The 27,117-nt window shown below is 46.8% G+C and overlaps 7 protein-coding genes across 7 annotated transcripts; 4 read left to right on the forward strand and 3 right to left on the reverse strand.

Moving 5' to 3' along the window:
- Positions 1–56: 56 nt before the first annotated feature.
- EYB26_001896 (uncharacterized protein) lies at positions 57–2,132 on the reverse strand (the record flags this gene model as incomplete). Its single annotated transcript, XM_054261204.1, has 2 exons — positions 57–168; positions 241–2,132. The coding sequence occupies 2 exons, from the start codon at positions 2,130–2,132 to the stop codon at positions 57–59; spliced, it is 2,004 nt and encodes a 667-aa protein (XP_054117179.1).
- A 1,090-nt stretch (positions 2,133–3,222) lies between these two features.
- Positions 3,223–4,403, reverse strand: EYB26_001897 (uncharacterized protein; the record flags this gene model as incomplete). Its single annotated transcript, XM_054261205.1, has 4 exons — positions 3,223–3,321; positions 3,372–3,446; positions 3,514–3,806; positions 3,872–4,403. 4 exons carry the CDS (start codon positions 4,401–4,403, stop codon positions 3,223–3,225), a joined length of 999 nt encoding a protein of 332 aa, XP_054117180.1.
- Positions 4,404–5,028: 625 nt separating this feature from the next.
- EYB26_001898 (uncharacterized protein) lies at positions 5,029–6,653 on the forward strand (the record flags this gene model as incomplete). Its single annotated transcript, XM_054261206.1, has 3 exons — positions 5,029–5,227; positions 5,307–6,564; positions 6,629–6,653. The coding sequence occupies 3 exons, from the start codon at positions 5,029–5,031 to the stop codon at positions 6,651–6,653; spliced, it is 1,482 nt and encodes a 493-aa protein (XP_054117181.1).
- Positions 6,654–13,010: 6,357 nt separating this feature from the next.
- EYB26_001899 (uncharacterized protein) lies at positions 13,011–16,686 on the forward strand (the record flags this gene model as incomplete). Its single annotated transcript, XM_054261207.1, has 3 exons — positions 13,011–13,089; positions 13,199–16,549; positions 16,601–16,686. 3 exons carry the CDS (start codon positions 13,011–13,013, stop codon positions 16,684–16,686), a joined length of 3,516 nt encoding a protein of 1,171 aa, XP_054117182.1.
- A 650-nt stretch (positions 16,687–17,336) lies between these two features.
- Positions 17,337–20,089, reverse strand: EYB26_001900 (uncharacterized protein; the record flags this gene model as incomplete). Its single annotated transcript, XM_054261208.1, has 2 exons — positions 17,337–19,868; positions 19,925–20,089. 2 exons carry the CDS (start codon positions 20,087–20,089, stop codon positions 17,337–17,339), a joined length of 2,697 nt encoding a protein of 898 aa, XP_054117183.1.
- Positions 20,090–20,491: 402 nt separating this feature from the next.
- On the forward strand, positions 20,492–23,952 carry EYB26_001901 (uncharacterized protein; the record flags this gene model as incomplete). Its single annotated transcript, XM_054261209.1, has 3 exons — positions 20,492–20,564; positions 20,623–23,207; positions 23,257–23,952. 3 exons carry the CDS (start codon positions 20,492–20,494, stop codon positions 23,950–23,952), a joined length of 3,354 nt encoding a protein of 1,117 aa, XP_054117184.1.
- Positions 23,953–24,997: 1,045 nt separating this feature from the next.
- On the forward strand, positions 24,998–26,588 carry EYB26_001902 (uncharacterized protein; the record flags this gene model as incomplete). The annotated part of the gene is made up of 3 exons (XM_054261210.1): positions 24,998–25,265; positions 25,324–25,485; positions 25,540–26,588. The coding sequence occupies 3 exons, from the start codon at positions 24,998–25,000 to the stop codon at positions 26,586–26,588; spliced, it is 1,479 nt and encodes a 492-aa protein (XP_054117185.1).
- Positions 26,589–27,117: the final 529 nt, after the last annotated feature.

Here is a 27,117-nt window from a genome sequence, read left to right on the forward strand (position 1 = left end):
TCAATAAGCGGCAAGCGTGAGAAAAGGGTATCATTTATTCGCATCATTAAGTCGTTTCAGACAGTCAACTCCCACTGCGCTATATAAGACCAGCCCATACCAACGCGCCCTGCTTGGGCTTCATATTCCTGCAACGACAAACCACGAGCATCTTTGTGAGAACCAAAGCTTGTAACATTAGCAATACCAAGCTTCTGACCAGGTGCACCTAGCACTCTTGGATCATCAATATCCACATACCACAGGTCACCTCCGCCGTTTGGTCCGGTGCCGCGGACATAGGTGAACGGTATCTTCTCATCCTTCCGGCCATCTATACCGTGGGTATGCAACAAAAAGAGAAAGGGTGCAGTTTTCTTGCTATGGCGAGCAAGGGTCCAGTGTTCGCATTTCAAGCCGAACTGGAACCGTATGGGTCCGGGCTGATGAATGGATATCTTTGTGCAAGCTGGGCGGAAGGATCGTTCTCCGATTCCTTCCTGGTAAGCGTCCGTAAAAATCACAGGCTGTTCAATACCAAAAGGCTTGTTGTGGTCTTGAAGAACATACTCCTCCCAGCTCATGCCAGGGCCGCCGTGATCTGTATAGAACTGGTTCTTGTTCTGCGGGTAGTGTGAGAGGAGGAACTCGTTGTTTGGCTTGGTGAAATTCGTTGGGTCAAACCGTTGAATATATGGCTGTCCTTTGCCTGCTACGGCACCAGCTCCCCAACAAGGATCGACGAGTTTCCACTTACCCCCGTCGATTTTCACCACATTCCACGCGTGACCAGCTTCAAACGGTGGTATAGCTGAGCCGGGAGCTAGTTGTGAATGGCCAAAACCCTTTCCGTGACCGCATATTACAAGCGCCTCAAGGCCTGCGTGAGTTGCGAGTGTAGCAAACAGTCCAGCATAACCCTCGCAGACTGCAAGACCAGTGGAAAGGGTGCTGGCGGGAGTTGACGGTTGCACGTTGTTGTTGAAAAAGGCATCGACGTCATACTTGATATTGTAATGAAGCCAGGTAAACAAAGCCCTTGCCTTGTCAGTCAGAGATGGGAACGGAGCAGTGAGTTGTGTTGCAAGCCATGCTAGATCATTGGTTGGAAGGGATTGTCGGGGGAACTGCGCTGCATGGTTATCTGGACCTGAGAAGTCTCTGCATGTCATACAGACGGTGCTAGCACTAACATGAGACAAAGATCCGTTTCCGTTAGCAGTAAATTTAGGTTTCGTTGCCTGGATCGCTGCTAGATTTGGTCGCGAGGCGAGAGGTATAGCGGGCGGTGTACTTTGACCCGGTTGATCCTCTTCGACATGTTTAGTCAGAGTCGCAAAAGATTTCTGCTGAATCTTCACGAGAGCCTCGGCCGTAGGAATTGGGGGAATTTTTCGTGGTGCCGGTGCTGGAGTAGCGGACTCGCTCTTCACTCCATTTATTGGCAGCTGTGGTATTTTCCTCACTTCAGAAGACAAACTTCGGACGGGTAACGACACTTTTGCTGCCAGGTTTCCACCATTATATTCTATAGTTGAGGTCCGTGACGGCAGTGGAGGCGGTTTTAAAGGGGCCTTAACTGCCCTCTTCGCTTTCTCTGCTTCTGATAGTGTTGACGATGTCCGCTGGGGAAGGCCTGGTCGACTCTTCTCGCGCACCGGAAGCCGGGGCAGCTCTGTTTCCCGCCATGCTGGAGCAATGAGTGCCCTGCTCTTGCTATCTACCGTGCTCGTTGTCCCCGTAGTAGAAATCGTACTGTAAGACGCATTCGACCTTGTTGACTCAGAGGATACTCTCCGTTCGGTCTGCGCCGACGGACGACGGGGTGGTAAAGCCGGTGCAGGTTGGGAGATCTTGCGAGCTGGCAGTGGCGGAGGCAATCTGCAACCGTTTGTCGCGGATGGAGTTTTTTGTGCTTCTAAAGCTGCCGTTGGAGGCGGGAGAACCCCATTTTGACGTATGGGAGCCGGCTTGTTGCCAATTGCCTTGTTGTCTATCACGGATCCGTTGAGCTCATGCGGAGGGTTGTTCACGGATTTATTTCTCAAAGCAAAAGGTCGCGTAGGAGACGTTTCTGGTAGGCGGCCGATTTGTGACTGGTTTAGAGCAGCTATACGCTCTTGAATGGACTGCGCTCTCGGTTCTTCCGCCATATTTGGGTTCGCCGAAGAGGGATAACAAACGAGGTACGACTGCGACGAGAGAAGGTAGTAAATGAACTATAGCAAATAGCTAAATCTCAATAAAAATCAAAATATCCAATATGGTGAAGGCTGGTATCTATAAATGCACTGATTGTTGCCAATTTCCTCTGAAACGAAAAGAGCGGCTGAATCGTCGCATCTGATGTTAGGGGAGCGAGATGATGCTGTAGAGCCTGGAAAGCTATCTAGACGATGCTTGTAGGGTTTAGGTTAGCGTCTGCATATATAATTAGGATAAGGATAAAAGAAAATCCATAGCCAATGGTCGTGGCATGAGCAACAGCCCCCTCCTCCCCAGTGAGGGTGATAGTGAGACAATCGAGAGTCGCAATCAGGTTCATCCTTGCAGATGAAGGCGGGAACTGGGAAGCACCGCCCCCAAGACCCAAGTGACCAGCCTTGGATCCATACGTATTTCCAAGACAGTGAGGCTTGGCTATGCGTACATACAATTTATAATATTAATTGCATACGTAGACAGTGCCGTTTACTTTTGAAATTGTTATCGCTAAGCCTCATGCAATCTACTTCAAACATGGATTGAATTCTGTCATTCATTCGCTACGGGCTAGCGTTCTTTGGAATTGTTGTTGATGTATTCGACAGTAGGAAATATTGGTCTGTATACAATGTACAAAGGTTGCGCACTCCATATCGCCAGTGTTCAATCATGAAAGATAAAAGGAAAAGTAAATGCGAGAGATGACTCCTGTTCATCCCTACCGAAAGGTGGAAAATAGCCAATTAGTGAAAAAGACACTTGAGAAAAGAATGTAAATAGCCCCCTATCTGACGCCTTCGAGTAGTGTGATGCTGTAAGGTTGGTGTAGGATATTGTGCTTGGTAACGAAGACAAGCTCGAGATTTTCCACGTCGGCTGCAGAGTTGTCTCAATTCATAGAACACGGAATATTATGAAGGGGGTTTCTGGCGAAATGGTGTTATGGCGATAGAAGAATCGATCATTAAACATGACACCGTTCAGCGTACATCATTAAGCCGTTCTGGGCCTGGTGGCACTCTACCACCGCGTGGTCGACTATACAGATTTGTACAGTAGAAGGGGTTCGCCGATATTTTCAATCTCAGGAATGGTGCATTTGAGATCAAAGGCTTTGCTGAGTACGATTTTGAAGATCTAGCCAAATTAGTAAGCTGGGTATCATGACACATGAAGTAGATTCACACCTTTTGGACATTGATACTATGGCTGGTGCTGCTGAATATCAAGCTTGCCCTCATGGCTTTGGCATATCGCTTGGCCTATTTGCATGTTAGTTGATCATCATGGGGGGATTGAATGAGTTCCTTCCAGCTCTAATCCACATACCTGTAAAGAAATTTCCTCTTGGTCCTCGCGTGGAAAGTTCACAAAATGATCATACTTCGTGCCGATGAGAAAAGGAATGGCGGTCTTATTGAAGCCACGACCTTGACGGTACCATTCCTTGATCGAGTTGAGTGTGCTCTTGCGTGTGAGGTCGAACATGAACAGAATGGCAACTGCGTCGTTGCAAACCAGAGGAAGCATATTAACAAACTCGCGTTGTCCGCCCAGATCCCAGATCGAGAATGTGATTTCTGTATTCCGAATCGAGATGGTCTTCTCCATGAAGTTGACGCCTAGAGTACCTCTAGTTAGCGGATAATTCGACGATGACTTGCAAGGATGACAAAATCGCACTCACCTAATGTCTGGATGTAGTCCTCGTCCCAGCTACCTTCGACGTATTTGACCATCAAACTTGTTTTACCTATTTGAGCATCTCCAACCATTCCAACCTTGATAACAACACTGTTTTTCGAAGGCACCGCGACTTGCTTCTGGCTTTGTTCAGGCTGTGAGCTGGGATAGCCATATCGTTCTCCCCCGCTTGACAAACCAGACCCAGGCCGTGAAACCGATTGCTGGGGATTCTGCTGATAGGACATGGTCGGCGAGCTGAATCGAGATGAGTTTTGCTCATCTTCGGCAGGAAAATAGGCTTGTTGTGATGATGTAAATTCAGCCGGGTACGTGTTTTGGTGGGCCTGTTCCTCATGGTTGTAACCAGTATCGTGTGTGCCATCCACAATGGTCGACCCTGTGGTTTCTGTGGTCTCTGTAGGTTCTGGAATATCGTTATTGTTTACATATGGTTGACTAGCGCCATCATTTATTTCGTGTTCTGGCTCCAATGACGTCGAAGGGGCGACCTCTGGGTTCGGATTGGCGTCCATGATGGTGGTGTTTTGATGAATTATATCAACTGGCGTGAGAAGCTCAGCAGCCAGATTGTGAGACTTTGTATCCAGAGCTGTGTCCCAGTATGTTATTGTTCCATCAGATATTAAATCGAGTTCCGCAATGTTTCTCAAGTGTAATCGATGGAGACGACGGTAACGAATAGGGACAAATCTGAAGGAGGTTCTTGAAACGGGAGAGAGACTGTGAACCAGATTTGTAGAAATCGGCGAAGTACTGGCCAATGAAGATTCAAAAAAAAGAAAAAGAAGCACCTGCGGAAAATTGCAACCGATGGACCGTCGGAGGATAGGCACGAAAAGGAGCTTGTGAAGGAGTGTTGACTCGTGCCTGTTGTTGTCCGATGGTGATGAGGCGCTTTGGCGGGCAGCAAATCAATCAAATCAATCGATGCGGGCGGATCATCTGGGGCTAATCCCAAAACAGAACTAGTGCCCCTCGCTCTTCCCAAAAGAAAAAAAAAAGTTCGAGCAGCCCTAAAAGATTTCTTCTTCAGATAGACAACATTGGGATTTTTTCCCACTTATTGATTACCACAACTGGCTGAGCCAGTGTCATTTTTTTTAATATTTATGGGCGTGCGTTATCCAATCAATCGCCATGTCTAAACGAACAGCAGATCTCGAAGAAGAGCAATCCGCCGCTTTAAAAGCTGGACAGCGACCTCTGTCAGAAGCCCCACCTGACGAAGTTGGAGAATTTGAAGACGAATTTGAGGATGAGTTTGAAAGTGAAGATGAAATCCTGGAGGCGGGAGTGGATGGTCGGCCAGATGAGGAAAGAGAGGCCGAAGAGAGGGGTATGTCAATTTCATAAAGCTTGCCAAAATGGTCGCAGAATGTTCTACAACAAACAATTTTCTAACGGAAGGTCCTCAGATGCGATGGACGTCGACAAAGAGACATTTATTCCAGGAAGAACAAAACTAGCGCCTGGCGAGACGTTAGCCCCGGATCCCTCGACATATGATATGCTACACACCCTCAGCACACCATGGCCATGCCTCTCGTTCGATATTGTTCGTGATAATCTAGGAGACAACCGAAAGACCTTTCCGGCTACCGTCTACGCCGTTGCGGGTACCCAGGCTGAAACACCTCGTGCAAAGGACAACGAGTTGATGGTGCTCAAGTTGTCCGGACTTGGCCGTATGGAGCGAGAGAACGAAACGGACTCGGAAAGTGATTCGGATTCAGACGATGAGGGTGCATCAGACCCAATTCTTGAATCCAAGACGATACCACTAGGATCCACAACAAATCGTATTCGAGCGCATCAGACCCCCAACACTTCCGGTGATTATACGAAAGCCCCACAGACAATCACTGCGACAATGTTGGAAAACTCTCAGGTGGTTATACATGATGTTACACAGCATCTAGCAAGCTTCGATGTTCCCGGTACTATTCTTCCTCCTTCGGCATCGAAACCTATTTCCACTTTGCGTATGCACAAATCTGAGGGTTATGCATTGGACTGGTCGCCTTTACAGCCGTTAGGCAAACTACTTACAGGTGATAACGATGGTCTTATCTATGTAACAACGAGGACAGAAGGAGGCGGTTGGGTTACAGATTCCAGGCCATTTGTGGGACATACTTCCTCCGTCGAGGAGCTACAATGGTCCCCCAACGAGAAGAATGTGTTTGCATCCGCGAGTAGTGACGGCTCGGTGAAGGTTTGGGATGTGCGATCAAAATCCCGCAAGCCAGCTGTAGACGTCAAAATTTCCAACACAGATGTTAACGTCATGAGCTGGTCGAATCAGACTTTCCATCTTTTAGCAACAGGTGATGATGCCGGCCAATGGGGCGTCTGGGATCTTCGACAATGGAAACCAGGTTCCTCTCAATCCAGGCCATCGCCGGTGGCCTCTTTCGACTTCCACAGAGAGCCTATCACGAGTATAGAATGGCACCCAACCGACGACAGCGTTGTTGCCGTGGCTTCAGCAGATAGCACACTTACGCTGTGGGATTTGGCTGTTGAGCTTGATGTTGAGGAGAGTCGCGATGCCGGGATGAGTGATATCCCTCCTCAATTACTTTTTGTGCACTACATGGATTCTGTCAAGGAGCTGCATTGGCAAGCTCAGATGCCTGGAACAGTGATCGCTACGGGTGCTAGTGGTTTTGGGTAAGTTTCATGTTCTTTCGGTCTTGTGCTTGGGAACTGTTGACTAATTATTCATTCTTAATAGTGTTTTCAAGACCATCAGCGTCTAGTATTGATGCTCTCGAAACATAAAACAGCATAGAAAAGGTTAGATTGAGCGTGCGTGTCACTGGAGAACAGTGCCAATGACATTCGGAGTGGTCAAAATTCATGTAGATATTAATGCACATATGAGGAATGAATTGGAATGTTTATGAATATTTTATATTTCAACCCAGAAATTTCGGTCATCTTGTCGGTTCGAGAGAGACCGAGTGACTCTGTGAGCTTTTCTAGGGCATCAAACGGAATAACCCTAACTGGATGTCCAACTCAGATGAAGGAAGTAACCATAAGCGACGACTTGCTCTCTACAGAGTAATGAAGCCTCTATTTTTTTAACGCTCTCATAGTCCGCCAATCTGTTTGCATCTTTGGTGCGATCCCTGAATCCATACATAACCGCCCACATACCTGTAGAGCCACCGACTACATGTATCCAAAAGCCACCTACAGAACGACTGTTAAGTACTAACTAACTAGTAGGCATGTAGTTACATCCGGACAAGCGTTGATCATGTCAATGCGAGAGCTAGCTACTTGGCAGATCGACATGTACTAATAGGAGATAAACTAGGCAGTTGAGGTGACTCAATCATTGTGGTGTAGTTATACACAATCGCCTGCAGGAAGTGACTCTCATTCATCGTCACACTACATGACCCAAAAATATCAAAAAAAAAAAAAAAAAAAAAAAAAAAATCAACTCAAGACCTATTGTGCAATGGCAATGGACCTTGAAGTGGCGCAGTGAGGCCAGAATTAAGCTCCACCAGACCCTCGATGTGTACTCCCTAGATATGGTTAAGTCAATATAAAGTTCTCAAGAGTCAGATTCCGTCATCTTTGCCACTACCAGACTGGAATGTCCCGGTCAGTGTGTTACATGACCAGTATACTTTGAAGGTTCAATTGATCAGGTGTAAATGGTTACCTGGTAATTGAGGAATCTCAAATACGTAGAGAAATGGATTGATTGGCTTGGATTGGGTCAACTGGTATTATAGTATGTGGCTGCAAACATGGTAACATTCCTACCTAGGTCGAAATAGATGGATGCTAGAATTAACAGTGTCAGTGCAAAGTAACAAAATGATACATATGTATAAGGTACTGTGTACGACTTAGGGCTCGTATGCGAGAAAAATATACGATATTCTAGAATCCCTACGAGTCTATACGAATTCTTTAAGCCACTTGCCGACTGCAACAGACACCTCGGCACATCGACTTCAGCGACCACGGCAATATAAATATAGGTTACTTACACGGTGGAGATAGGTTACCTGGCTAGGTAGCTTCATGATTTGTTCCAAATTGCAACCCTGGCTATGAGGTAGAATAGCCATTGAACTAGATCGAGCAAGATGCAGAAGGCCAAAGATCGAATGGAATTGTTCAAAAGCTATGGATAACTAAAATTAGCGGGAGCGTGCAGAGTGCATCAATGTCAGTAGCTCGAGGTCATTGTAATTGCTTGAATTACCTGACAATACGTGATGGAATACGTTCACCCTGGTCAGGTGTTCTTGTGACCTTCAGACAAAGCCTCCACCACAACCAATCAGGATGAACACATTCCATTGATTGACTTGATGGACCTGTGGCTCCCGCACAGATTGTCCAATCAGGGTCTTAGTTAGCGCGCCACAGCCAGCTCAACATGCACGCACGAAGCGCTAAGTAAACTCGAACCAATGATAGCTTTTCTCGTTCGTAGATGTGGCTCTTTTGTAAATACCCCTGTAAAGTTACCAGGTTACCATCACTAGCCAAAATTACTAGTTAGCTAGCTTGTTACTGGTCTTGTTACTGGTCTTGTTCGCCAGTCAGGAATGTCCAGATGATGCTGCTTCCATTCGAAAACATCAGGGCATAACTTTCGCCCAGGCAATTGATTTTATGAGTATAACGATGACAGGCTCTGTTATATGCTTGTCATTTGCTCGAGACATGGACCCTGCACATAAATGCAGTCATCAATGCGTCTCAACAAAGCACAGTCACAAACATCCACACATACTCCATACTGACTGCGGAAATCTGGATTTAAAAAAAGAAAGCTTGGGCCCTGTGGCAGGCCTGTGCAGTTGGTCCGGGGGATTTTCTCCCGACTGACGGACCGGTCTCGTGTCTACTCAATCAATCACTATGAAATAAATAATAGAAACGGCCATGATCTGAATGGTTGCAAACTTGTTGGGTGTTATTGTTTATCCTGAACGGGCTTATGCGTTTCGCCTTTGCTTTGTACGAGTCCCGAAACTCTCTCCCACGAGGCCGTACTTCCGTGCCGACGAATCAGACTCGCGATAAATCGACCTTACTAATGATGCCAGGACGTTAACTAGTTAGTTAGTTAGTTAGTATGAAGTAATTATTTCTCCTAGTGGGGACGCTAAGTAAGACGTATGTATGTACTTCGTAGTATATGCCTCATACCGCGAGGACTAACGTAGCCTGATGCAAGTGGTTACCCACATCGGCCAAAACACCGTGCTGCCTCGACTCCCGAGATTCTAAAATCTTTCCTCGACGACAAAAGCTGAGTGACATGATTCAGAAGACCACCCCCTACGACGGTGGTATATACTCGCTATTCATTATTTGCGCCTTGATAGGACCATGTCTTAAATCCCGGTATAGGGAGCGGTATCTGCAAACATTAACTTTCCTGTCAGAGGGAGACTGTCGTCCGATTACAAGTCATTCATTGATCAGTGTTTGGTAACTTACCTACTCCATAGTATTAATAAATACGCGAATCTAGGCCGTCTCAGGTCCGAAATTAATTTTAACATCTTAAGTTATGATTTATTATGGACTGGAATCGAGAATACTCCGTACCGAAAAGATACTTGTCATACCAACCTACGCGTACGAGAGGTTATATCATACACTCCGTATCTATGTATGTAATACGGAAACCAAATAGGTCTCCGACGTCAACAAGAGTCCCATGACCACCACGTTCCCGTTAACCATTTGAGATCAGCCAATCCTCTCCGTTTAATTTCCTGCAACCCCGGATTTTTTTCTGTCATTACAGTTTACAGATGGTCCATGCTTACCGTATGATTCCTCCTCAACTATGGAGGGCTTAGGCCTACCATCTTCGAACTTTTTCGAGTATTTGTAGTAGCTGTCCGAGAAAACCCCACGCTACGGGAGCTTGGCCTATTTGTAGATCTTCATCTGTTATTTAGTATTCGGCCGCTTAGTATAGAACCATGCTCCGAGAATCTTGCAAGGTCAGAGTTACCGAAGAAGAAAATGTTGTGACGAGTCATTTTTCCCTTTTTTTTTTTTTTTTTAAAGTATATGAATTTGGAAACTGGCCTGATCACCTGACGGATCGTCTATTTGCATTCTACCGGAATCATCGGATAGACGAACACCAAGACGAACCATCAAAAATTGAAAATCCTCTGGCAGAGTAACTTGGGTACCTCGTTCGTGGGCAGAAAGAAGAAACATACATCAGGGGAAGGTGGGAACATGGTTGACGGAAGCAGTAATTTCGCCGTGGTCACCTGAAGATCGGTACCAATCGATCCCGCGGAGGACGACAGACTTTATAACGATGACCTTGATATGGAAGCTTTGGCATCCCGATGTAGGGTAGAAATATCATGACCCATAAGTTGTGACCGGCGCCTGGCTAAGAGGTTATTATGTAGCATATGTAGACACTTGGTCGCAACTGCATGGTTCTTTTTCGAAGAGAAGAGTAGTTAACTAACTCCACGTACTACTTAGTAGAGTAGTCCAGAGGAACGGAACTACGTATTGAGCCTCGGTTTCTAGAATTTGAGATTCTGGGGAATGCCCCATAACGCCGAGACCTGGAGAAGGCGTGATTCCTTTCATTGGTTTATTAACGTCCAAGCGCGTCACGGATGGAGTCATGGACTACGCTACGTCTGTATAAAGTCTAGCGCAAACTGGTTGTCCGGTACCAGCCCTTTCAATTATTACGAGTACCTAATATAAACTTCTTCAGCTTTCTGAAATGATTGTTCCGGAATGACCACAGTGGGATGCGATTTTCACAGATTAGATCTATTATGATATCACGGAGCCTGGGTACCCGATCCTACAAGACACGTTGGTGAAGCTCAGCAAGCATCTACTGATTTTCAATGTTGAATGCGGTAAAGTCTTGATGGCGAGAAGGATTTATTGAGTCTTGAAAGCTCAATGAACTCAATATATTTTGCTCCAAGGAATAATTTTCTCGAAATGACTGCGCATGCTTATGATGGTCTGTACCGTGCTAGTATTGATTAGTCCTTCTTGGGTATACTACTGCCTTATTATTGGTTAGCGTGTACTCCGTACAGTTCGTATTCAAAAAGTTTCGAACAAAAGCAAAGTTGCTTGTTTTGAACATGAACAAGAGAGTGTTATCCTACCCGTTTGAGACAAGCCATGTTAAGTACGTACTCTCTTTTGGTTCGCGAAACCGTTATTATCACTTGCGGTAAATCTAATAGCTATGCCCACCCTTGCTAAAGTTGCTATAGCTACACCCTCTATTATTATGCGGTTTGATTCGGCCTGGTGGTATTGATCGCCATTCGAGCCAAGCATGGACAGGCCCCATAGCGATGGTCGGCGTCGGTACTAAATGAAGAAACCAACAACTACAACTACGTAGTAAGTACTCCGTACTCTGTACATCGTATGGAGTGTTGGGCTGACGGCTGAAACTGTCATTACGTATTTAGTACTTAGATGTTAATTCGCCAACAGTTGTCGGATTCTGCCCTGTCAACGCATTGTATGTTACATCTGACTTCATCACTGTACTCGAAAGATGAATCGCAGCAGGTACGGCGTTCCCTGGCATGTTCACCGGGGTGGAGCGGACCGATTTTTGATTGTCTGAGTGGAAGGCATGCATGCTTACGGAGTCCTACGTACGTAGTAGTAGTCATCCAGCCAATACAGAAGTATCGTACTACTCTACTTATAGTAGTATGCCGCTTACAGGGAGTACGGATACAATGCCCATAAATTACCGCTAGTGAGTACGACTCATACAGCTAACAAACATTAAAGCGGATCGAGTGGGGCAATTTCGGCATAGCGTCCATGGCCATTCCCCAGCATTGTGGGCCACGGGGCAGGGCGAGCGTGGCTTTGGGCCATTCACAATGCTTCTAAACTGCGTACAGTGCGTAGCCGCTGCTAACAGAGCGCTCTGTGGCAGTAGTGGCTGTCTCAGATGACCCGCTAGCTACTATTGGATAGTGGCGCCTACAAAGTGGATCTGATTGAACCCTTTGGACTGGGTTTCAATACGTGGTCTGTACGAGTCTCCATACAAATTGTAGGCCAGCTGCTGATTTGGGTTAGACCAGTGGATGGTTAGCTTGACATTACTGTAATTTACCAGGCTCACTGGCTAATTAGGATCGGGAAGTCTTTTGGTGCAACTTGCCGTGCGCGCCCAGAGACCATCTCTCGCAGAGTATCTTTCCTGCCATCATTATCCATATCGCTATCGCAAGCGCTGTGTTGAAAGAATACTTTTTTTTCCCTGAAAAACCTACACAACTAGCTCAAGGTTTATCTGAAGGAATAACCTTGTTGCGCGTGATTGCGAGAGCTTGAAGAGCTCCTTATATCAATTAACGCCTCCCATTTGCTCCAACTACAATAGTTACTTCCTGCCAACTTGACCGTGTTGCTGCGGCAAAAGGACGAATGAGTACGACAAGCCCGGAAGTCGTCGAAAAATACGTGCGCTTTTCTAACCATCCCAAATTCCTGGTTACAGGAACGAAGTATCAGCCCGAGTGATATTTCGAAACCGACTGAATCAAATTCCTTTGGCCGTGCTCGGCTCTTCGTGCTGCCTCTTCTGGTTGTAGAGGTTCAGTCAAGGCAACAACCCTCACCATTACTCTCCGTCCCGAGTCGCCAATTTTCGGACCAGCAGTGTGATCTCTCACAACTTCGCCTCCGCTGTTAATTCCATTGCTATCATTATCATTACCGATATTATATTATAAGAGACATCGCCCAAATACGGCCCACCATTCGCAAGTTGATGCACAGAGTGTTAGTTGAACCACCCTTATCTTATCACTTCGTCTCACTGCCTCCATCTTGCCACCTCTTGTTGAACAAACAGCGAAAGAAAAGAGGAGCCAAATAAATACCTATCATCCCTGTTGTCAATGCTGGCATTCAACCCCACAGAATTTCTCATCATTAACTCGCTTCTCTATAGATTGATAGGAAGGCATATTATAACCGCATACGGATCTGTCATCGAAAAGGCCTCAGATTAGGGAAGCATCCAGGCTTCTTTATCAGAAGCGCTGCTGATTTACTATTGCAAAATGTTAAGGGAAGTCATGGTCGCACAAGACCTAACAGCAATCGCACATGGCGACGATCTACTTTCCATTCGCGAAATGCCTAGCGAAACGACTGGTAAGTTAACTCTGTTCAGCCTGTGGAGAAGTTGTCTTCATTCTGCCATATGCTTTAGACCCACGAAGTCCTTTGATTCCTCCTGCCTAACTACATATACCTTCAGTAGAAGATTTGAAAAAAGCCGATTCCAAGACAAACAGCACCTCTTCTAATGGAGCACAACCAAAGACTGAGAAACCACGACCACATGGCTGCACGACTTGTGGTCGCTCATTTGCACGCCTGGAACATCTCAAGCGCCATGAACGATCTCATACAAAGGAAAAGCCTTTCGAGTGCCCTGAATGCGCTCGTTGTTTTGCACGCCGCGATCTGTTGCTGCGACATCAACAAAAATTGCACATGACTGCTGCACCTTCTCGCCCAAGAAACGCGCGCCGCGAAAGTACCGGTGCTGCAGGATCTGGAACGAACCGAGTTCGGAAGAATTCTGTAGCTGGCGGCACGTCAAATAGCATGCGGCCGAGGGCGAACACCATCAGCCATATAGATACCGGAGCTCTAGGTGTAATCAATGCCGCTAATGCGAATATTGCACGACCACCACCTCAAACCAACCACTCATTCCATACTGGTCTCGACTCAGCCACCAGCATTCCAAACTTCGACACTCGCGGATACAGCTCTGTGCATCCTCCAGCAAACAACCTGCCGAAGTTGGAGACTAGTGGCATCCCCGTGGATCTCGCTGGTGGATTAAGAACGGCACCTGTTTATGGTAGTTTTGATCTCAACCTTGGTGATAACTTCTTCGGAGGGGGAAGCACTATCAACCCGGCTCAGCTTCATTTCGGCAATTCGCCGCAGTTTGGCCACGATATTCCCCCGTCTCCTTTCCATCAAAACTTCCACCCGCTAGCTTCCGTTCCGGATACACTGCTAGATGAAGAAAACAATTTCGACTGGGTCAATGGTTTCGATACCACTCTTCCATTAGGTCCTGTGAGTGATTCAGCCATTGAGGAATCATCTCCATCTGCAATGAGCACAGAATCGCAGAGTCGGACTAGCGACCCTATGCTTGAAGCCTCAGCTCAGATTGCCTCACCTAACGGCTGGCAAACTCAGTTTGCCACGTCACAGTCTGCGCCATTCACAATGGACTTTTCTTCCCCATTCCAAGAGCTGGGCTTCCCTGCAACTGTGGATACAATTTCTCCCAAGTCCTTGATAAACTCAATTCAATTCACGGACCCTTTTACACCTAACCAACCCGTGACTCCACTGAGCCAATCGATGTTGGGAAACCATTCGCAGAGTATGTTCTCATCTTCCATGGTAGCCGACCGTGAATCTCCTAATCCTTTCAACGTGCCTTTCGCCAGTAGTCCCTTACGAAATTCCATTCCCACAACAGCGCCAGACACATTTCCAGACACAACAACTAGGCAGGCATTATTAACCGGCATGCCGCAACCAAATGGAACATTACATCGAAAGTCTTCTCAGCTCAGCAACGGAACATCTTACAATCGTGATGCTGCTCCTCGCCCTAGTGCTGCTCTTAATAGCTCCTCCTACTTCCTACCAAGTTCCTTCGACTTGGAGCGTTATATCCAAGCCTACATCAATTACTTTCATCCACACCTCCCATTCCTACATATTCCTACGCTCGACTTTCAAATTTTAGAACTCACCAACAATCTACGTACCGCGAGTGGCCATCTCAACCTCAGTTCAACAGGAGTCGCCGGGGGTGGCGGGTGTCTTACCCTGTCCATGGCGGCGATGGGAGCCTTATATGAATATGATACGGCAGTTTCAAAGGACCTGTTTGAATCCGCGAAAAAGATGATTCAATTATACTTGGAAGAGAGACGTAAGGCTGACATGTCAGCCGCCCTCAGTCGGACTCATGCAAGTCGTGACAATCCTGTTCACAATACGCCACTATGGCTTGTCCAGGCCATGCTGTTGAACGTTATCTATGGACACACTTGTGGCGACAAGACCTCCGCTGATATTGCTAGTACGCACTGTGCTGCGTTGGTGAGCCTCGCACGCGCAGCTGAATTGACACACCATGTCAATGTAGAACAACTTCCCCAGGACTACCTAAACAACAACAAACAGAGCAATGAAAGCCCTGATGGTGGCACATTTGATCGAAACTCGCAAACTCAGACTCCGCCCAAAGAACGCAAAGACTGGCTAGACTGGAAGATCGTGGAGGAGAGGAAGCGAACCCTCTTTGCCATCTTTACATTGTCTAGCATGCTCGTCTCTGCTTACAACCATGCACCTACATTGACAAATTCCGAGATTCGCCTTGACCTTCCATGCGAAGAGGATCTTTGGGCTGCAGAATCTCCTCAAGCATGGAGGAAAATGGGTGGAGCGACAGCCTCAAAGAAGGGAATTTCCTTCTCTTCGGCTTTGACTCTACTCCTTACCGCCAGTCAGCGAGCCAAATTCGTGGACCAGCCCACTCAAGCCTTTGGGTCAACTCTTCGAGTGGAAGACTTACCCCAGAGTGATCTAAAACCCAGTACCTTTGGTTGTTTAGTTCTTATTCACGCATTGCATAACTACATATGGGAAACACGTCAGAGGCACATGGGCCGGCAGTGGACATCTCAAGAGACAGATGCCATGCAAGCACACATCGAGCCGGCTCTACGGTCTTGGCAAGCTGCTTGGGCTAGCAATCCCCTACACAGTTTGGAACGACCAAATCCGTACGGTGCTGGGCCGCTATCTGCTGACAGTATCCCATTACTTGATCTAGCCTACGTTAGGCTGTTTGTCAATTTGGGTCGCTCCAAGGAAGCATTCTGGGAACGTGATTGGAATGCAATGTCTGATGAGCTTGCCCGTGGTGCTGAGATTATTCAACATGCTGACGATGGTGGAAGCGACTCATACAACTCGGGAAACATTGATATGATGCGAAGAGACTCTATAGCTGACCTTGGTGTGGGCGAGTTGCATCTGTCTGCTCAACCAAACCAAGAACAATCCTCTTCTCACATGTCTCAGCCATATAGACCAACTCAATCAAAGCGGGAACGACACTTGCGAAAAGCTGCATTCTATGCAGCTGACTCAATATGTATGTCAGATCGTCTCGGAAATACGTTTGCGGAATGGACTTCACGCGAGCTGCCCTTGCAATGCGCCATGTGTTCATTTGATTGCGCTCAAGTTCTTGCCGAGTGGATTACGACCGTCCAAGAGCGTGTTGGACCGTACCTGGGCATTCTTGGACGCGATGAGGTTGACTTCAGTCAGGTTCCTGGAATTATGCTTTTGGAAGAAGAGGACTGCAAGTTGATTGATAAGATCAAGGAGATCTTAGGAAGCGGTGAGGCAAAGTTGCAGCGAGAGGCACAAAATGCTGGCACCACTCCAGCATACAACGTGCTACAACGTCTGCCTAGTGCAATCGAAGGGGGTTACGGTACTAAGATATTGATGACTACAGCCTATCTCCTTGACAGAGCTGCAGTTTGGCCGAGTATGTATCATGGATTCAATGATGTATAATTATTCACTAACATATGACTAGTCACAAAACTTATGGCTCGATCATTGGAAGCCCAAGCCTCACGGATGAAAGAGCGTGCAGATAACTCTGTCATGATTGAGAATTGATTTTCTTTACATTTGTGACCGTTCAGTTTTGTTACGACTGCATTATACACAACTTGCTCGTTTTTCTTGTTCTCGTTTATGATGCATGCAACATGAAATGACCCCTATCTCAGATTCTTGATTGATACGATACCCATAGACGAAGGATGCTGACACAACACGAAGATACATTATTGGCTGCGCAAAAATCGGATGTTGCTCGGCATCACATACTTTGGACTTTACCTTTGGTTTCCGTTCCTTTCGATCTGCACATATATTCACTTCTTGAAAAATTCTGCCTGCTTTTCTAGTTAGGTCACCTCTCATCCCTTTATTGTTCTTGTCATTTTGTTGAACCGTTTCGTCTAAAGGGACGATGTACAGATTGGAGCTGATCTTGGACTTTGATATGTCCTATATATGAGGCTTGGAAGGTGGGACTTTCTTCCATTTGATTGCATTTATGGTGTATTTACGGTGAATCTATATATCTTTGCCATGAATAACATTGCTTGTAGTGGTATCAATTTTGATAGACCATGTCGGGATTACGACATCAGAGTACATGTAGATCTTTTATAACATTAACTGTATCAATGACATATCTCTCATCACCTAACTCCCTATCCAACTAGTTATGTTATATACAACGCAATAGCATCCGAAGCTTAAAAATGAATCTTAACAACAGAATAATCCGGCACAGCTTGTCTCTGCAAATATGCAATCTCACGCTTGGTCCTCTGCTTAATCTCACCCGTCGACTTCTGAATCTTGGTCCTACTAACCTCCGAATCAGGCGTGTCGAGGGACAGGGGAAGCATTTTCCCATCTTCTTCGCCTGCTTTGGGGAATGTGTATGTTTCCCAGAGTTTGCCGTAGGTGTCGTATTCGCGGTTGATGCGGGCTCGGGTACCGTTGTTGGTGATTTCGGTGTATTCGCCGTTGATATCTTCGGCGCCCATTGTGATAGTTGCTGTTGTAGCTGGGGTGGTGGTGGACGTGGAGGAAGATTTGGCGACTCGAGCACCATAGCGAATGAATTCACCTACGATGCCCTTCATATAAGCTGCTTCCTCGATACCGGCTAATGCAGCCGAAATTTCGGATTGCATGTGTGAAATCATTTCAGCTTCGTTGACGGCTGCACCTGCGAATTCTACGGCGGAGATCCAGCCTGATGGTCCGATTGCGTCCACGCTGGCATTCATGAGGTCAATAATTGCTTTGAGAGATAGTGGAGGTGCGGCTTTGATGGCTTCGAGAGGAAGGGGTGGTTCTTCGGTGAAGCGTGCTGTGTATCCGCCAGTTGCGAGAGAGACGCGGAGATGGTGGACGATTGCGAGCGTGTCTGTGTTGGAGAGCGTTGAGCGCAAGCAGGAAACGATCTGGTTGGTTGGGTAGTCGTGTAAGCGGGACAGGGTCAGATTGAGGCCAATGAATGCATCTTCTAATGAAGCTTCGGTGGAAGATGGAGGAGCAACTCCTTGCTGAGTTTCATCTGTGTTCATCTCGCCGTCTGGGATCCCCGTTATGGTCATTGTTGCTGATTGGTCGAGTGCCATTGAACGTGCCCGAGCCTCGTTGAGGAAGATCTTCAAAGCCTGCACAAGTTCCTCTGGATCAAGTGAAACTGGCCCCGTCAAAATGAGGGTGAGAGCTTTGAGTGACTTATCGAACTCTGCAAGAGAGCGAACCAACGTACCCGGCTCGAACGGCGGAAGTACCTGGGGTTTATTGGCTCGACGAACCGCAATGTGTATGTGATTCGCAGACAAATGTCCCATTTTCAGTAGCCATTTGCAAGTCTTTTCGGGCCAAATGCCAATCTCCAGTGTCGGCAAAGCATCCCTTTGTCGTACAGTGAAAATCTGAGATAAAACAAACGAGATTTGTTCCGGGTGAGCTGCTGTTAAGAATTGATTTTCCACTGAGGGACCAAAATAACCCCCAACAGCTTTATCGAAGGAAACCGCATCCTTTGCCTTGGTTGCCTCTTCTAGCTCGTTCTTGAACGCATTCCATTTGTGAACTTCTTGTGTTGATTTGAGACCCAGAGATACAGACGGGTCATTGACGGCTGCAGCCGATGTGTTAACACCACGCCCAATGGCATCGATGAGTAAGCCGTCACGCTGACGTTTGATGGATGTTCCTCGGATAGAGTGTGTCGATGACAAGTCAAAGGCTTGAAGCGTGTTTTCCTTGATAGCGAGCGCTATCCCTAACTTGGCAAAATAGCCTACAAACTTCGTGATCGTCTTGGAATCGTACTTTCCGAGCGACTTGTTGGCCGATAGTTCCCGTATGGAGATACTTCGCTGAATGGATGAGTAGTGCGTGTCATACAAAGCAATGAGTGACTTCCCAGCACCAATCACAGAGTTTGGTGAGATGCGCATTATAGAAGAGAACTCTTCATCCGCAAGAATCAGACTCGATGTGCACGATGGCGGATATTGGGACAGGTCGTAGTTGACATATCCTTGCCGGAATGACAAGCCCAGTCCTGCAGACCCAGAGTGGAAAGTCCACTGTATCTCCTTAACGTCTGGCTTAGTTCCATCGAGGTTAGGTAGTTCCACAATTTCAACTTGTTGTAACTCATTAGACGCCACTGAAAACATATGGATCTTGGCAGCTTGCGAGTTACTCGGCTGGGAGACGAGCAAAAGAACTGGCGGAATGTTGTTGGGAGAAATTGAAACGTCTCCAATAGCTAACGCCGCAAGATCAGGTCTTCTTCTGAACAATGTCCGCCTAGCATCGTCATGGTCGACAAGAAAGGCAGCAGCGATTCCCTGATCAAGTCCAGATGGTTGCACCTTCCATATCTCAGTTTCCAAATCAGATGTAAGTCTGCGTACCGATCCATCTCTGTGCACTACGAGCACATCGAATGCGTCTTTCGAAGAGCTATTGTCGCCCGAAGATCCGGGAACAATACCCACAAATATGGCGGGACTCCGTGAGCCCTTCAAATCATATGAGGCTGACTTTATAGCCGGCGCGGCGGTTGAACCTGAGATAATTTCTTCGAAAAAGCCTTTGATCTGATTCTGTGGTCGTCCAACAGCGCAATAGCTATATCTTTTAACCGCTGAGGATTCCTTGTCCCTCAACCGGATAGAGATTGGACAACAGGAAAACTCGGATTGGGGAGGGACGGCATACGACGTGACAAGTTTGGGATATTGCACCTGAAGTTGCAAATTAGCAAACTGCATAATCTTAGCCAGAAGAAATTATTCCTTACGTTGTAGATGTTGAGGCCTTCGCCGTCGACAGCAACAGCAATCTCGTATCTCTTTCGCTTCTTAGACTCGACGAGGCTATAAACTTCACCGACTTGGGTTTTCCCGGTGGAAGCTTGGAGCGGTCGAGGCAATTGAGTCAAGACTGACGGCGGCGGGAGATCCATGGCGATAATTGGCAACAGATAAAGAGGTGTATTGAACCCCGCTGCTGTCTCCTTCCTGTTGCTTTGGAGATGCTTGCTTCTTCATTCGAAAAAAATAAAAATTCACGGGATTTGAGTTATGCCGGCCGCTAGATCCACCTTGAGATAAGCTAACCAGATTAGGCATAATGCAAGAGAGCCCCTTCCTGCTCCACCACTCGTCGCGGTGACGCGCTTCCGCTTCAATTTATGTGTTTTCGCGTTTGCCAATTAATCTTCTTCAGTTTTCACTCACCCCGTGGCTGTTTGAGACGGCCAACCTCTATATGAATACGATTCAATCCAATCTATAATAATCATTCTCTGTGTTCTTTTACTCTCAGTCGGTTGAGTCGAATAGCCATCTCAGCATGTGCAAGCTCAATGTCTTCTACCGTTGCGAATAGGGTCATGGACCACGGAGAACAGCAGAAAGTCCACCCTTTCTTCGGGAGCTGTGAGAACATATTCCTATGCCATTGAGGCTGTTACTTCTCTAACATCGATGCTCTTAGTCCTCAAAAAAAGCACAACGCCAGATCAAGCGTCTTTACCTCCAGCCCACGAGACCACCACCGATCAACTGGCAGCTTCCAGGCAGGTTCCTTACCTGAACTCTCAGCAAATACAAAATGGGCCAAATACACAGGATAATACTCTCGAAGAGGATCCAAATATAGAAAGGAGGAAACGGGTGAAAACATCTACACCAGAAGCGGCACCCGGTAGTGTTGAGGCTGAACCAACTCGCACTGAAACATCGACTCATCCCGCTAACGAGGGCTCTTCAAAGTTAAACCCTCCGAAAAAGTTGTTAAAACTCAATATAAATGGGAAATTGTTGAGCTCTCCCCCCGCTCAAAAGCTCGAGAATGTTGCCAGCAAGGGTGTTCGAGATCGACGAAGATCGAATCGTAAAGGGAAAGATACTAAGAGAGTTGTCATCAAGTATGATAATAAATTGATTGTTGGACAGAAAATTGACGACATCATCAACGGGAAAGAACGATATGCTGCTCCACAGAAATCTGTTGAACAAGTCTCTACCACAACCCGGAAGGATACGAAGCCTCTAAAAGCCACCCATCCCTTTTTCTTATCGAAAAAGCCAGAATTCAAAGCCTCTTCGGAAACCTTGCAATTAGCAAACGATTCACTGACCCAGCAGGACTCTACAAAACATGATTCCAACATTCAGTTTTCTGCGAAACGCACGTTCTCTCGATCACTTTTCAGCAAACATCCCGAGTTAGCTCCGCCTATATGGCCTCCTAGAGACCTTGTTCACGTGCGAGGGGCAGTAAATCAACTCTGCGACCAGTTTGAGGACATAAGCCTTCACCAGAAAAAAAGCAAGCAACGCGCGGTGCACATAGATGATACCGAAAACATTCTACTTTACGAGTCTAAAAAGGCTCGAAACGAGATGCAATTCCAAATGTCAGAATCTAAGGAACCCTTTCTTCGTGTCCCGCTCAGAACTACCATCAGTGGACAGACGCTGCGGAAAAGCATGAAGAGCAAAGTTTTACATGGTATTGAATCAGGATCGAAGTACGGATCTGGTTACCAAGGCGAAGAAGGGCGAGCTCATCCATGCATCGCCAAACTTTACGCTTCTATTGCAACATCGACGACATCCTTCGATAATGGGGTTTGCGATACTGTTCAATGGACACAAAAGTATATGCCCAAATGTGCTGAAGACGTCCTTCAGCCTGGCCCTGAGGCTCGGATGCTACGCGACTGGCTCAAGGAACTTATGGTGTCGTCTGTGGGGACTGGGAAGATTCCCACACATAAGAGCAAGAAGAAATTAGGAGGCCATAAGTCCAAAAGACGCAAGATGGCAGACAAGCTTGATGGTTTCATTGTATCTAGTGAGGATGAAGCGTCCGAAATGGACGAGCTTCAAGACTCAGAGGAAGATGAGTTGGCTGGTGGCGTGACTGTTTCGTCAAAGCGTACTGTTATCCGAGTCGGTGATTCTATAGGCAAGTTCAAAAAGGGAGAGAAGGGACGCCTGACCAATGCCGTCTTAATGAGCGGTCCGAATGGGTGTGGTAAGTCAGCGTCGATCTATGCTGTAGCCAAGGAATTGGATTTCGAGGTGTTCGAAATTAACAGCGGCACTCGGCGTAGTGCCAAGGATATCCTGGAGCGCGTGGGTGATATGACGCAGAATCATCTTGTTCAGTTAGATGGAAAGGAGGATGAATCGGACGCGAACATTCACCCTACCGGCCCCGGGTTGCCCGATGCAAAACAAAATACAGTTAACATGTTCTTCAAAGCAGCTGCGCAGAATAAAGCAAAGGACAATCGAAGCAAATCGAAAGGGAATATCAACGAAGGGTTTACTCCAGAAGCCCCAAATACGCCCTCTCGGTCACAGAAACAGTCATTGATACTATTAGAAGAAGTTGATGTTTTGTTTGAAGAAGACAAACAATTCTGGACTGGGATTCTAGCACTCATTGAACAGTCTAAGCGTCCGGTGATTATGACATGCACTAATGAAAGTCTTGTTCCACTTCAAGACCTCTCTTTACATGCCATTCTTCGATATCGCGCGCCGCCTCCAAGCCTTGCCATCGACTATCTACTACTTGTTGCTGCAAATGAGGGTCATATGCTGAGTCGCGAAGCTGTGAGCACTCTCTACTCAGCTTCTCAACAAGACCTTCGCAAATCTATTATGCAACTAGATTTTTGGTGTCAAATGGCTGTTGGGAGCCAAAAGTCTGGGATTGACTGGATCCTTGACCGCTGGCCAGCAGGGTCTGATGTTGATGCTCATGGCAACAAACTCAAAGTCATAAGTCTACATACGTATCAATGCTGCATGGGTTGGTTCAATCGTGACATGAGCCTAGTTGACAAGAGCCTGATTAAAGACTCTGAGCTGTTGCTTGAAGGCTTGAATTGGTGGCAGCTTGATTTTGACACTGATAACGAAGATGGATGGTGGTCTCACTACCTTTCTCGACCTGCTGAGGATCATCGGCGCATTGACTCATTACAGGACGTCATGACGATGGCTGAAAACCATAGTGCCTTTGATGTACTGTCCCGCCATTGGTCATTAGACCCGAATAAGGTGAATATTAACCCAAATCTGGCTAGGAGCAGTAAACTAATCTTTGTAGGATGACCTCGATACCACTATTTTCAACATTTCTGGGAAAGAAAAGACCAACTATCAGGAAGACTATCCATTATTGGTTGCGAACCGCAAACCTGACTATACCGGTCTTTCTTCTGATATTGGATCAACAGCATATGCGTTGATGCGACGCATAGCAGTGGGCACAAACATGCTGCAAGATGACTCTTTAACAAATGGTCGTGTTTTGGCTAAACAATCCGAAACTAAATCGATGCCCTTCTCGTGCATGGCATATTGTAATGCATTTGAACCTATCATGCGAGGCCCAGATTTAGTCCCACAAGGCGCTGGTCGTGTAGCCCCGTCGTTCGGAAACGGAGTGTCTGTGATAGCTGCAGACATAGCCCCGTACATTCGGTCTATAATGGCATATGATCTACACCTTGAGCGCTATCGAGACGAATTGAATGGGCTCTCATCACAAGGGCCAACAAAAAGAAAAGCAAGAACCACGAGAGCTAGCCGAGCGGCGCTCGAGGGAGGAAGTAAATCGCACACTCGTAGGGAGAGATGGTTTCCAACCGATGCAAACGCTAAGCGGATCCTGGCGACTGGCTCCAAGGTTTGGGAAGATGCCCTTGCCCAGACGGGGCATGTTGTCGTCTTTCCAGCTCTGTCCAGTACAGACAACACTCATACGGATTCGGAAGGCTCTCAGAGCATGGACGTTGAGTGACTTGGAGTTTGTCCGGAATTGCATTTGGAAATATATATATATATATATGGATATCTATCTCAGTATTTATAATGGAAATGGATTCCGAAGCTCTAATGTATCAACAAAGCTCAAGTGTAATTGCCAAGTTGCTCGGGCATCCAAAGCAAGATTGCAATGTGACTCCAGACCACGAAGGTAGGCCTCGTCAAGGCGCCCGGGAAATGCGCGCTAACGGATTGACAAGTCTCGGTCCGCAGTGGGGACGCACTAATCCTATCTGGAGCCTAGTACCACGGTGCTGCCTCAGTCCAGCCACGTCGGTAATTTATGGCGTTCTGGCTCGTAACGGACAACGACCCAAACCTACAGTCACATGACCTGCCTACCCTGATTCGCTCCTCCTTCGAGCATTGGGCATTCGTCACGTGGAGTCTTCTGTTGTTGCTGTAGTTTCCCCCCGTTCAATGACCAAGGCTGGACGTCTCCAGTATCCTCTATCTCAATTATTGACTGTTCTGCTTCATCTTGCATGGCTATATCTGGCGCGTGACTCAGCGGTGACTTATATTCGGATTTCGTATTTTCTGCGATTTTACTTGATATCCTAGTACGCATTTCATCACTAAGCCCAAGCACCGTCTTCCCTACCACGAAAGACCTTCTCCATTCAGGCACCATTTTCGCTCATTTTGAAGGTTTCATATTTATACCTACAGTCATCTCTTGCTTCACAATCTTGATTACACGTGCGCGTTCCAGACCGAGAGAGCGGCCGACATCGACTACTGTATCGCTTGTTTCACATTTCGTATCGCAGCCTGACTAGTTTCGACGGCACCTGCGGCGGGTTAGCGACAACGACGACTTGTTAGGGTTTACTCTTCTTTCCGTTGAAGCCGGATTCGGGTTACAATACTTGCTAGTCTGCTTCGTGGGTTCGCGCCATACTTGTCTTCCTGTGAATCGTGGAGGCATCAGGACCGCCGCGCTTGCGGCTCGATACCATTCCAATTCATATATGGTATAGGCGAGGTGATAGGACGGATCGCTGATTGTTCACAAAATGTCGTTATTAAAAACACGCTTCCACGACGACTCGGATGCGGACGACGAGTACGAGCGCAGCCTTGCATCTCCAGTACTGCCCACGGACTCTGAAATATCACCGACTGATTCAGACTCGATATCTACGGAACATACACCTACAACATATGGAAACATGGGAGATGAACATGGCTCTTTACGGTCGACAATAAGTGACTGGACGGCGGAGGAGTGTGCAGATTTCGTGGTAGGGCTAGGTTTGCGGCAGTATCGAACGGCTTTCATAGGTTTGTGACTGTTTCAGGCTCTTTGATTCTTAATTATCTAACAAGTGTGGCTTGATAGAAAATGAAATAGTCGGCGAGGCACTGATAGCCCTCAAGCACGAGGAGTTGAAAGAAATGGGTATCACCAGTGCTGGACACAGATTAACAATACTGAAGAGTGTCTACGAGACGAAGGTGAAACAGGGCGTTTCTATCGATCCGGACCACTATATTGCGCCATGTAAGTTGTAACTATTCTGAACTACCCGACGGAGGTCCGACTGACGAGCCATAGCTGCCGACCACAATTTACATGAATCGGCTACATACGGAGATATTACGCGCTTGGCGCAGACGATACGGGCACGAGATGAAAGGCTCAGCGTTGTCGAGGCAGAATTGAGAAGGGTATCAGAAGATTACCGACGATTGCGAGAAGAGCTTCTTCCCATATTCAAGCTGGCTAAAGATCGCTCACAACCGTTACCCTATCAACCCCCCATCCAGTCAGGGACAACGTCGAGTCCAGAGCTATACCACGATGCATCGTCCATTATATCACCAGGCAATATCCGCAATGAGTCCTCAGCACTGGGTAGGTCGCTTTCCAGAAGAGTCTACAATGGAGGCACAACCCCCAAAAGCAGCAACTCTCCAACACATATACCACCATCGGTCCATGAAGGCCGCCCTTACAACGATGGTGCTAACATCGATCCTTCTGCGGCAGCTATGGCAGCGTCTACGCATCTGACGGCGTCGATGAACGGTGGCGCTCAAACATCGCCCGGTATACCATCACCAACATCGCCCGGACAATTCGCACAACAACAGACCCTCGGCCCTCGGTCTTACGTCAGAGATAACAACAAGAGTTCGGCAGCCTCAATTCGACAGGGACACGAGCATGAAGAAGTACCTCAATCAAACCCGACACCGGTACCAACACCGACACCAAGTGCAAGTTCACGGTCTGAATCAAGGAACACCGACTCTGCAGCTCCCAGCGTCGAAATCTTCAAATCATTTAGAGTTTCAATGGATGATCCATGTCACAAAGTGCTACCCGCTGCTCTTAAAAAATACAACATCAACGCCGATTGGCGTCAGTATGCTCTATATATCGTATATGGCGACCAAGAGAGGTGTCTGGCACTCGACGAGAAACCATTAATTCTCTTCAAACAATTAGACAGAGAAGGACGGAAACCGATGTTCATGCTTCGCAAGTCTGCGCCGACTGATGCCTCGACGCCATCGTATCCTGGATCAACGGGTACGGCACCCAATAGTGCTGTATTCGATGGGAAGAATAAGAGCACCGTACCTGGTGGAGTTCTATGAGGGTCTTGATGTTGTTGTTTTTTTTCTCTCTTCTTTTTTTGAATAGATATGATGACGAAGTGTAGAATACCTTGTGTGTATGTGTGACATGTTTGGCTGTCTATCTGTTATTTATCATTCTACATTTGCATTTACTTAAGTGATATTTATGATATATCCTTTTCCAACTTTCAGCGTCTAGTTCAATATAACGAAGATGATATATTCTAGTGAAACGGAACTGCTACCAAAAGGGTATTTACATCAAATATTGATATGAATCAGACTAAAACAATTATTTATAGAGCTCTCAAAACACAGCAAGAAAAAAGCAAACAAGGACCAAAGAACTTCATCTTCAACCAACATCGATGAATGTAGAAGCAAGAAAACAGACGTTACTCCTGAACTGATAATCTACCAGTCAAGAAAGCAACATGCAATACTATGTATATATAAGATAATGCATAAAATATATATATATATATATATATACCATGGAAACAAATCAAATGTATAGAAGAAACCATCAGCGAGCACTTGTGTTCAC

Source organism: Talaromyces marneffei, chromosome 1, assembly GCF_009556855.1.
Source record: "Talaromyces marneffei chromosome 1, complete sequence".
NCBI lineage: Eukaryota > Fungi > Ascomycota > Eurotiomycetes > Eurotiales > Trichocomaceae > Talaromyces > Talaromyces marneffei.